Source organism: Bos taurus, chromosome X (assembly GCF_002263795.3).
Source record: "Bos taurus isolate L1 Dominette 01449 registration number 42190680 breed Hereford chromosome X, ARS-UCD2.0, whole genome shotgun sequence".
In the NCBI taxonomy this organism is placed as follows: domain Eukaryota; kingdom Metazoa; phylum Chordata; class Mammalia; order Artiodactyla; family Bovidae; genus Bos; species Bos taurus.
The window spans coordinates 5,104,538-5,117,210 of NC_037357.1; the positions used below are offsets into that span (position 1 = coordinate 5,104,538).

A 12,673-nucleotide genomic window follows, 5' to 3' on the forward strand; every position below is an offset into this window, starting at 1 on the left:
GAGGTAAAAAGTGAAATTTTGCTTTTTTGTTTCCCTAGAGGCAAAATGAACAAAAAACAACAAATCTACAAAACATAGGCTTTCCATTTTAAGCTGGTTTAAAAAGTGAGGGACAGAGGGAAGAAAAGATGAAAATACAATAAAACAAAAAAATACTTTTTTGTTTTTAAAAGGATATTCTCTGAACTGATGAATCTGTGCTTTGATGTGATCTTCACAAATCTGTCTCAGCTGTTTGTACAAGTTCGCAGAAATCTTGTAAGAACAGAGATTTTCCACAGCCTGCAAAATTAAACACATACTTTCTTAAGGAGTGAATGTGTGTGTCTGTGTATATATATTTCTTGATTATTTACATCTAATTCCTATTATTTGTTATTTCTACCATGTCAACTTATTAAAAAGGATTATTCATCCATTTAAAACACAAGGTAAAACAACCAAATATCAGTGCAATTAGTGAACTTTTTTCATAACCAGTGCAGTATACCACCCCTCCCCAAATCTGTTTATTCTGGCAGTACAGTCTAAGTATGGGGGGAATCAAGCTAAATTCTCCACTTGTAAAGACACTGAATTTATAACAACTGCTACATATAAATTCTGTCTTATTCATAAAAATGTTAATTGTTTTCATAAGCAGAATTCCATTTTGAGTTTGAGAAATAATTTCAGCAATTGTTTATTAAATGGGTTTGGGAGAAGGGAAAGGCTACCTACTCCAGTATTCTGGCCTAGGGAATTCCATGGATTGTATAGTCCATGGGGTTGCAAGGAGTTGGACACGACTGAGTGACTTTCACTTTCACTGGGCAGTCCAACTACCACTTAATTTAAATTTATTTATACTTTCTTTGGTTTTCCTGAACAGAGTAATGCAGAATTTGTTGCAAGCAGTATTATAAGAATGAAATAATTATACAAGGGTTTGTCTCCAACATTGCAGCTTAAGAATATTTAAATAAAGATGTTTTAAATTTTGCACAATGGAATAAATATTAATTACTAAAGAAATACTGAATTTGTATTTCTTCTCAATTGTTGGATTGGTCTTTTATAGTCAGATCCCAAAAGGACAAAACTGAGATTTCACTGAATTTCTGCTTAGGTGTATCAAAAGACTTTCAAATTTAATACAACAGGCATGGTAGAACTCTGAAATAATCTATAATTCCAACTAGTAAAGACTTAAATACTTAACACCAGGATTTCTTTCTCACCATAACAGAAGGCAAAATTTTCATTAAAATTGACTCTAAGGGACCATCCAAGTCCTGTTGGTTGGATTGGAATTTTATAAATACGTAGTTGGAAGTCATATTCCCAGCATGCAGGTCCAGCAAATAAACTCATAAATGAAAAGAAAGCTTAAATGAAAGCACTTATACCAAAGGAGGAAAGGTGCTACACCTTACCAGGAAGTAGCAGACCACTTAGATCCAGCAGCTCAAGAGGAATAAGGAAGCTAAGTTCCTGCTGGCCACCACTTACGACGGGGCCTTGGGTCAGGCCACAAATGTCTAAGAGCGCGTTTATTTCATGTGCCTGACTGGTTCACAATGTGCCCCTATGGACTCTCTCTTCCTCCTTTACTAGTCTTCTTATTGTATCTTGGTGTTCCTTTTGAATGATTTTCTCAGCATTTCTTGTTTCCCTGCTTAAATTGTCTTTGTACTGAATCTTCTTCACATTTCCCACTTCAAGTACTTCTCCAAGTCCTACCTCTACCATTCCCTTCTGCTGTGATACTTTCTTCCATACATTAGTTCTCATCCCACCTATTTATCTTCTCATACGGGATACCACATTCCCTTACTACTCAGCTAGGTTCCACTTCTTTCAATAAGCTTTCCTTAACTGTCTCAGCTACCAATGACTCGTATGGCACTATCAACAATCATACCATACTGACTTGTCACTGAATCAACACTGTATCTTTTAAGGAGAGCTGGCCCCCAACTCTCCTTAATGACAGAAGGAGACCACACCATGGGCTCATGTACCTGTATGTTCTTGTACCTGGGCTCTAAACCAGGTGAATATAATATTCAAAAAACTAATGTACTTATAACTAGCAATGTGTCCCCCATACAGAAGGGGCTTACAGCATAAAGTGAAAACCGGTCAGAAGATATGTAATTACAACACACTATTAGGAGCTATGATGGGGATAAACATAGAGGTGAGGTCTCTAACTCAATCTTTATGGCAGGGAAAAGTCAGGAAAGGCTTGCTGAGCAGCAGTAATGAGGTGGAGTTCCAAAGACCCAGAGGGACGTGGATAAAGAGCTTATGGGAATAGTGAGAAACAGAGAATTGGGCCCAGGTGGAGCAATGGTAAAGAATCCACCTGCCAATGTAGGAGATGCAAGAGATGCAGGTTTGATCCCTGAGTTGGGAAGATACCCTGGAGTAGGAAATGGCAACCCGCTCCAGTACTCCTGCCTGAAGAACTCAATGGACAGAGGAGCCTGGCAGGCTACAGTCCATGGAGCTGCAAACAATTGGACACAACTGAGCAATTAATTGCATGTGCACGCACATTATATGCATATGGCTTCACGTGTGCTTAGCTGGAGAGTGGTTTAAGATTGTTCCTTGTTGTTCAGTCACCAAGTCGTGTCCGATTCTTTGCAACCCCATGGACTGCAGCACACCAGGCTTCCCTGTCCCTCACCATCTCCTGGAGTTTGCCCAAGTTCACATCCATTGCATTGGTGAAGCCATTTAACCATCTCATCCTCTGTCACCAGGCTTAAGTTATTAGAAGCAATAAAAGAAGGTAAGGCAAAGGCAGGAGGATCTAAGGTGAGTTTTGAAGGTAAAGATGGAACAGAACCCCTTGCTAGTCTCTAATTTAGCCTTGACTGCTTAACATATAGACCAGATCCAGTAATTTTCCATCTTTAAGAACTTTTCCATCAAGCTCTTCAGGTACTGTTATGGAGAAATTCCCTAACAGGTATAAAAAAATACAAAGGACTGAATGGTGTGGTGCTGGATGGTGGTCAACTGTCATTTATATATATATAAAAAGGAAAATTGAGAAAACCTCCACAGAGCTGTTTTTGCACATATGAAACATTTCTGGAATGATACCCCTAATAACATTTGTTTGCTGGGGGAGGGAGGTTGGAGTGGAAGTGAAACTTTTCACTACATGCTCTCTAATATTTTTTTGGGTTTTGAGCCAGATGAATATATAAAATATTCAAAAAATGTAAGTACTTGCCTCCCCCAATAAAACACTATCTTTCCCACCATCATACTTTCTAGCATGGAATTCAAGGTTCAGTATTACCATTATTTACTCTCATGTCTGTTTATAATCTTCCATACACGCCGTGATCTCAATACTCTGCTTTACTCACTTTCAAGCAAGGTTTGTTTGGAACAATCATGTGTGCCTAAAACAGTGGCTTCCAAAAGTTTTTGACAAGCCACAGTTAAGAAATACATTTTATGTCACAATCCATTGCACATAAAATAAATTTATGTAAACAAAACAATATCTTCATGAACCTGCACTTACCATTACTATATGTGACCTACTCCGATATTTTCTATTTTACTTCTTTAAAAAAAAATGCTGGTCATGAACTACTAACTTCATGAGCCTACTAGAATATAAAGACCTCAGCGGCAAGGACTAAGTGATCTCTATATGTCCATGGCATTTGTCTAGCTTTGCACATAGTAAACAGTCACTGACTCCAGAAGAATCGGGTGTTTACTAAGAACTCTATCCTGTTAGGTGCTGGGACATAAATACGAAGAAGAGTTAAATGACCACTTAGGAGTTTGAGGTAAACTATTTTATTCCAGATCTTTGAAAAGGAATTTTAGAAATGTATTATTTTACACTTCACTAAACACTCTGGAAATCTTTGGAAGTTTGATCTGGTATAATTATTACTAATATAACCTCATTGCACAGGTAACTATTAATATTAAACAATCTAGATAATTCTATTAGACTCTTAAATAAACCTATCTTTTTATTTAAGCTCCCAATCACTAGTTAAATATGCTGCCTTAAATCCTTTTTGCAGGTGTCAGCTATAAAATAAGAACATTTTAATAAGGTTTTAACTTTTATTGTTCCAAATCCCAGCCTCTTCCAAGTTGCATCAGAAACATGTTTATCTGAAGAAAAACAAACAAACAAAACTCCAAAGAAAATATAAATGTGTAGCAAATGAAATGCAAAACCATAGTTCCTGAAATTTGATGCTTTACGGAATACAAGATTTAAGAAACAGCAAAGGCACATGAGCTCTCATTTAGGACGCAGAGTGGAAATGAGGTTAAGAAGACTAGAATTAAAAAAGTGAGGATTAAAACAAGGATAAAAAATACAAAGAATGCAAAAATTAATGGTAAGGGAGGAAATCTAGAAAATTTTCTGATTCAGCAACAAGAGACACTTAAGAAAGATTCAATTCCCTCCAGGGTGCTGAAGTCTGGTCGCTAATCTAATGAGTTGGGGCTTATTTTTCAAACCATATGCTTAAATAGAGAAAGAAAAAGCACATCAGAAAACTTTTCAACTGATATAGCAATAAAACCCAAATTATCTCTTTTTATGTCTAGGAAAAATGGCTAAAATAAAATGATCAAAATATATCAAAAACTGAGAACTGCAGGAAGGAAGCCAAATAATAAAACCTAAATTATTTTTCTTTTTACATCCAGTAAAAACACCCAAGACAAGTTATCAAGGACTAAGAATTTGTAATTGGGATAAATAGCAGGGATAGTACTAACAATTCAGTAAAAACAGGAGTAATAGTAATGTGACAGACTAAGCTTAAAAATACCAACAGGTAAACTTACAGAACACAACAGCTAGTGATCAATACAGAATAATGACCTCTGCTAAGACTCGACCTAGTCTCCCACATCCAATGACTGCTTAGGAAACCCATTTTACAATGGGAAATAACTACACTTGGATGGATGCACTATTTCTTTCTAGTATTGTGGCCATCCGCTAGATTAATAAATCACTAACTGATTCATTTACAATCACTAATTGGCTCGTTATTTAATATTTATTTCAAAAGAAGCAAACCAAACCAGAGTTTCCATTATTAATGAATTATTTTCATCAGCTCTGAAGTAGGAACTAAACTTATCTTCAAAGATAAGAACTAGACATTTATATTAAGAATAAATGTAACACTTTCATAGAGAAATAACCAGCCAGCTCCAAAAAAGGCAGCTGATTTAAAAACACTACACAGGGGCTGCCCTGGTGGCTCAGTGGTAAAGAATTTGCCCGCCAAAGCAGGAGACACAGCTTCCATCCCGGATTCAGGAATATTCCACACGCCATGGAGCAACTAAGCCCATGCGCCACAACTACTGAGCATGTCCTCCACAAGAGAAGCCACCTTAATGAGAAGCCTGAGCACTGCAACTAGAGAGAAGCCCCTGCTCGCCCCAACTAGAGAAATACCGGCACAGCAATGAAGACCCAGCACAGCCGAAAACAAATAAATAAATAAAATTATCCAAAAAACCCCCAACAACACTACACAGCTACTCACGCAAGGCTGAGAATATGAGGAAAATAATCCCATTACTTAAAATATTACTTAGTAAAAAAAGTCACACACTAAAACCAAGATTCCAACTATTAAGATACCACATGTAAAAACAAGACACATTCTTGAGAAGTGCAGGGGGACACTGTTCCTAGACAGTTCTCTTTTTCTATTATTTTTTCAGTTTGGCTAATGAGGTTTTCTGATGTACCTTTGGAATGTAATCTATTTATCAGCCAGCTGTTCTGGCCTAGTGTGGATTTAGAATTTAAAAATGTGTGGCTTTAGAGCTGTATAATAAAATGTAATCTCAAAATAAAGATATCTTTTTTTAAAGACTCAAATACTATTTATTATCATTATCATCATCGATGACACAGACATATAGCAGGCTGTGCAGTTAAGTGCTTTCTCACAGTATTTATTTACAACCATGCTATACAGGTAGTGTTAGTCTCCCTGTTTTGCAAATGAGAAAACCAAGGCTTAGAGAAGTAACTGACCCAAAGTTATCATGAGTTGCAGATCTCTAATCTAAGGCAGGCTGATCAACTCAAAAGTCAGTGCATTTAACCATACTCCTATCTGTCATCAATCAAAAATAAACACGCAGAGATTTCCCTGGCGGTCCAGTGGCTAAGACTTCGTGTTTCCAATACAGAGGGCCCAAATTTAATACCTGGTCAGGGAATTATATCTCATATGCCACAACTAAGAGTTCACATGCCACAATGAAGAATAAATAAATATTAAAAAACAAACAAGCAAACAAACAAAAATATCCAAACCAAAACATGAACCACTGCCTCCCTCTTACAGGATTTCAAGGCTGTAGAGGAAGGATAAGTCTCACTTTGAATCACTTTTAAAGGATGACATTTACTTATTGCAAATATACTCAGAACAGCAAGTTCTTTTCTAGAAATTAAAAACTTAAGAGGAAGTATATGCAATCTACACTAGGGAAGACTTCCATGCTTAAGCTTTAAAGCAAAATGGTTTTTCATTCATAGAAAAAAGTTCTGCATAGACATATGCCAAATAAGTATTTACATCAAGGATAGAGAGAGAGGTGGGGAATGAGGAGTCTGGAGAACTTTTGTTTGATATGTTACATATTTCTATATTGTTCCAATTCTAGGACAGTACTTTTAAATTACATTTCAACCACTAAAAAATCAAACAAGCACCTGAAATCCAGATGGTATGAAATAATTTAACTTTTTTATCCTCTTTTTTGAACTTGAACATCTCAATATAATCTGAGAACAATCCAAAGGAACATTTACAAAATTAAGGTGGAAAACAACAAAAGAGCTAGAAACAAATGCTTTTAAATTTATTATAGCAGAAGTAGTAAAGTATTATTAAAAATGCTAATAGTGAAAAGTTGTAACTGATTTTAGGCTAAAGAAATGCAACTGAACAACACCAGATAGAAATTCTGAAGTATAAGAAAGGAAAAACACACAAAAAATGTGAGCTATGAGCTCCTGAAACATAAAGAGATTTAACAGAAACAATTTATCAGGAAAAGGGACTTCCATGGCAGTCCAGGGGTTAAGACTCCATGCTTCCACTGTAGGGGGTGCGGGTTTGATGCCTAGTCAGGGAACTAAGATCCCACAAACCACATTGCATGGCCAAAAAAAAAATTACCAGGAAAAATAGTTTTTAACTCATAAGCTGCAGAAAAATATTCAAAGTAAAGTAAATAGAGTTCATTAGCAACTACCATCATCACAAAGATAAAAATAAGCGTCGTATATTAAGGCACTGAACCTAGAAAAATGGTAGTGGACGAACCTAGTAGAGAAGGACCTGTGGACACAGCAGGGGAAGGCGAGGGCGGGATGAATTGGGAAAGTAGCACTGACATACGTACACTATCATGTGTAAAACAGACAGATAGTGGGAAGTTACTACATAATACAGGGAGCCCTGTCTGGCCTTCTGTATATATACACATGGATATATAATTATGACTGATTTGTGCTGTACCGCAAAAACCAACACCACCCTGTAAAGCAATTTTCCACCAATTAAAAAATAAAATTAAAAAACTAGAAACTAAATGTTATAAACATGAAATATATAACACATTACTGACATTAAAGCTGTATGCCAGCATATCCAAAGAAACACCATATACATGCATGTATGAACAAAAATTACCTTCTCTGATGACAGAGTTTTTTCCCCTAAAGTAAGACTATTTATTTGCTTCAAACACTGCACTACAGAGGCATGTGGAATGCATGCACTGGACTAAAAATGTGGGCATCTCAGTTTAAGTCCCCTGCTCTGCCAATATGCTCTCCAGTGCAGAGTCCCTTTGAGATTTCATTTCCTCATAGAGTGGGGATAATAACTACTATCTTATCTAGTTCACAAAGTCTTTCTACAACGCTTAAACAAGATAACCCTACTTTGTAGGCTATCAAAGACACTATATGAAGAAAAGACACTGGACCACATTAACTGCTTCAAGTCTAACTGCAACTCTACCTTTATTATTGTACAACTCAGGATCCACACGTGTAATGTACCAACACAGCCAAACGAGGTGGGCTTATCCTCAGTAATACCTTAGTACTACTACTATGACCTGACACTTGTGTGTACCATTCAGCATTATTACTATGCAGGGGGCACCATTCTGAGAGTTTGGCATCTACTGATATATTTTATTTAAATAGCAACAGAAACTGGTGATCTCAATCGACACACTGTAAGTAAAAAAATCATACTGTGGCTTATGAAATAACTAGCGATAACATCAACTTATATTTCTATATAGTGCTTCATGGTATTTTTCACAAACATCTTATTTGAGTCTTATGGGCAACTTGGTGAAATAGATACAGCAGTTCTTCCCCCTGTTTACATAGGAGGAAACAGAAGCTGAGAGAGGTTTAATACCTTGCCCAAGATCGCAAGCTAATACAGCCAAAACCAGATCCCTTTGTCTTTTGACTCCTGATCCACTATTTGTCCATCACCATACTACTTCTACAACTAAAATGAATAGATGAAAACTACAAATTTTGATAAACTGGACCAACATAATTTTTTACAAGGTACTCATCAATACAAAAATTCAAGCCATTAGACTGTGCAGCACTTTTTAAAAATATGAAACTGTTGACACCAGAATGGAAAGTAACTTCTTGAATTGGTTGTGGCAAAACTACAGTAGGGCAAAGTATCTTGGTAACAAGAAGTCTAAATCAGTAACTGTATTTTTAAGTTAAACATTTCAATGACAGATCCATTTGTTAAGCAAAAGAAACAAACCTGAACCTTAGACCAAGTTGATGAACAACCTGCTGCTCATTTTTGGGGCTAAGGTGTGTCTTGTAGGCCAAGAGATAAGACAAACATGAAGAAGAGAAATAAATGACAAAAGCATGTTAACAGGAAAGAGGTAGAATAAAGTATATGGCATTTCTTGAGGCCTTTCCTATAGGTAACACCACTTAGCAATTAGTATCACAACAGAAAATGTCACCAGAAATTATCTTTGGGATCAAAGCTATAGGTTTCTATTACAGGTAAAACTTACTATACCAAGGTACTCCTAACTGTAAATCCTAATTAGAAGGGTCCAAGACAAGCCCAATTTATACCAATCAGACTGTAGCCACAGTTGATGCAGGAATATATGGTCTGTGTATAAAACAGTGCATGCATTAAATCAAGATAATACATTAATAATTAATTAAGGGAACCAAAAATCTACATAAGCACCCATTTCGGAAAATAAACTCCATATGCACTGCACCTCAATTTACGCTAACCAAATCTGGTTATCCACATGTATACATACCTGATAGAGTTCTTCTAAATTGTACTTAATCGAAGTACTATTCTGGATAGCTTCCACTGCTTCTTTCAGCTTCTGCCATGTTTCATCTGTGTAGTTCTCTGGTAATTTAGGCTTATCTAGATGATATATAAAAGGTTGATAATCAGAATAACATGCAAGATATACTAACAAAAAGATCCATAAACTACTAGTATTATTGCTCTCCAAACGTTAATTGTGATGTTTATAATTATCATACCTAATTATTAAAGTAACCATTATATTTAGGCTTAGTAATAAAATTTCAAATGCCAGAACACTGTCTAAGTCATTTTATCTCACCTATTAAAACTGAAGGTGAGAGTTTTTTCTATTGTCTGAATTGCCTCAAAAGATAAAAATCTGAAAATGACAGATAAAACTAATCCTGATCCTATTCTATCATATGTAAAACCTAAGTCAACATGAATTTTGTACCTGAGATTTAAAATACTGAGTGCCTGCTATATACAAAGTACTTTATAAACATCTTAATCTTCCTAATAATGTCCTAAGGATGGTATTATTATCCTTATTTTGCAACTAAGGAAACTGAGGCTGGAAGACTCATTTACTAAAGTTTGCCCAAGGTCACCACAGATGGTCAATGGCAAAACTGGGATTCTAACTCAGGTCTTTTTGACTCTCATATTTATGTACCATCTACAGAAGTGGAGAGAAACATCTTAATTCATGTTTTAATTTAAACTACATTTATGAGCAGAATGAAATACAAAAAAAATCAAAACATCCTGATAACTCCAGAACCTATGTAGCACTTTCAGAATGCACAGGAACATCTTAATCCAGGCTTTAATTTAAACTTCCTTGACCAGCAATTGTTTTTTTTATTAGAACATCTAGATACCTCAATAATGTGTTTCCATTTTAGGAGGGGGAGAAGCAAAAACCCAAGCAAAATCTCTGAAACCAGTATACAAATACAATTAGGGTCATAGCTCATCTCTTTAAAAATCCTTGGCTATTAAATTGATATATTTAAAGTAGAACAGTGAACAAACTAGTCAATTACAATTCATATTTACTTCAGAAAGGTCTACTATTAAATCAGAAAATTACAACACTTGAGAGCCTGGAGGTGGGAGTGGAGTGAGGAAAAGAAAAGGTTAAAAATAAACAACCCTCTGCTTGAGACAAAATAGAGCATATTCCTGATTTCTACACTAATGGTGAAAATACAAGCATGGGGAATCTAATTTTCTCAATACTAATATTTAGTCACAAGGCATTGATCTGGTCAATATTGCTTTAGTTCATTCATTTGACTTCTCCACTTAATAAACATTTTACCATTAGTTGCCAGTTAGGGTGTTGAAAAAGTCAGGCAGAGAAACCGAAACACACTCAATAGATTAAAAAGTAACTCAGCTCAATTACATTATGCAAAATTGCTGATTTTATATTTGCATCAATGCATTCATAATACTCTCAATCACATACCTCAAAAACTTGAACAAATTCTCCTAAAAGCTGCAGGTCAGTACTTTAAAACCCATTTCAGTGATAAAAAAAAAAAATAGATGAGTTACTACTTCTGTGTATATACAGTATTTTTCACTTCCAAACCCTACCTTTGGAAAGAAATGCACAGATCATAAATACTTTTCTTCAACTACTGCTTCCATGAGTTTCAAGAATGTAGTATTCAACATTATAAATCTAACCAAAAGTCTTCTTGAAACATGAAAAGATCACTATTGCTACCGGAATTTCTAGGGACTAGATAATATGGCCTACTGAAGGATAAAAATAAAAATCCCAGCAGTGCCAAGGTTCACTATGCACCTGAAATAATTAAACATTTTTAGAGAACAAATTTCTCACCTGTAAAATCCGGATCAATCATACCGATTGTCAATGTTATGAAGAATAACAGATCAGATACAATAGGCTGAGACAGACCTCAAAATACTGCACAGAAATACCTGGTGTATGCTTCAGCAGAAGGATACTAACCACCCCCGGAGAATGAACCCTCCACCCAAAAAGGACCTCCCTCCTCCTCATTGATTATGCATAAAACATTAGGCCACCTCTATACTGTTTAACATATTAGCATAAATAGAGCACGTGACCACTCAAGTGTCAAATCCTGAGTACGTGATCATGGATTTTAGCCCTGGTTACCTTTAAAGTTCTTGATCACTAACTTCTTAGCAGAGCCAGGCTTGCTGTTAGCAAAGCTAGAGACGGTGGTGGAAGATTTGGCCAGGCCATTTGCGTGATGCACCGAAGCCACAGTAGAGATTAATATACTCTTATTTTTAAGTTGCTGCTGCTGAGATGTTGCAGCAGTTGGTGAAGATGAGGACGAGGACGAGGATTCCTCAGCCATCTTCGCATCAAACCCTACAAACTCCAGGTTTTCTTCAAAACGTAGCTTCTTCTGTATCGGTACGTGGCTGGGAGCAGTCACTGGGACCCCCAGGCACGAGAAGGACGAGGTTGAAGGGGATGCCGAATCCCTGGGTTGTAAAGGAGGAGTGGAAGAGGAGGAAGAGGTGGAATCAAAGTCTTCTCTCTCGTTACTACTGTTACTGCCGCTACTGCTGCTGCTGCTGTTTAACTTTCTCTTCTTGGCAGAGGTGGGCGGAGTGGTGCTGGTATTACCATCAGTGGCTGATCTGACCTCTTGAGCAGCAGCAGCAGCTGAGGGATTGGGGGAAGAAAAACCTGTTGGAAACATGAAAATAGCGGGGTCAACAGGCAGACGAGCATCAAAAACCTACGTTTATATGCCTGCGTGCGTGTAGGAGAGAAGGTGGCAATGCTAGAGGGGGAAGGGAATAAAGAGAGGAGAAACACAGAGGACGAGAAGGAAAGTGAAGGGGGGGCTCCACCCGGGGAATGGGAGGGTTTGGGAAGGAGGATAGGCTGACACCAGGAGTGAGCAGAACAAGGGGGGAGAGCGAATGAGGAGGCAGACAGGTAAACGGCCGTGCCGTCCCCCTCCCCTGGTTTTCAGTCTCTCTCCCCCCTTTCTGCAGGAGCGACTCAGTAAGTCTGTGAGGCTGCAGCTCCTCCTCCTTTTCTCCCTCTCTCTGGGAGGGGAGATGCAGTGCTTGAGGGGAGGGGGGAGGGGGAGAGAACCGGAGCTTGTTATTGTCAATAGCACAGGAGGCTAAAGATGGCGCCACTTCCGGTCACGCGGCGCCGAAGGAGGCGCGGCGTCAGTCTGCGAAAGGGGGGGTGGAGAGCAACACTGCAGTCGTCCGCGGGGCGGGGGAGCTGGAGTAGGGGGAGGCGGTGGGAAAGG

The 12,673-nt window shown here is 37.5% G+C and overlaps 1 protein-coding gene across 7 annotated transcripts in view; it reads right to left on the reverse strand.

The window, feature by feature from the left end:
* Nucleotides 1-12,673, reverse strand: part of CUL4B (cullin 4B) — a 45,810-nt gene that overhangs the window by 19,764 nt on the left and 13,373 nt on the right. For 5 of the 7 annotated variants that reach the window (XM_059883904.1, XM_059883902.1, XM_059883903.1 and 2 more), the window contains 3 exons: nt 11,545-12,090; nt 9,379-9,494; nt 178-282 (listed from right to left, as the gene is read on the reverse strand). In XM_059883904.1, coding sequence (XP_059739887.1) covers nt 178-282; nt 9,379-9,494; nt 11,545-12,090 — 767 coding nt within the window. Of the gene's footprint in view, nt 1-177; nt 283-9,378; nt 9,495-11,241; nt 11,363-11,544; nt 12,091-12,673 lie in introns of those variants that run through there. The other 2 variants (XM_059883906.1, XM_059883908.1) reach the window with 2 other exon arrangements.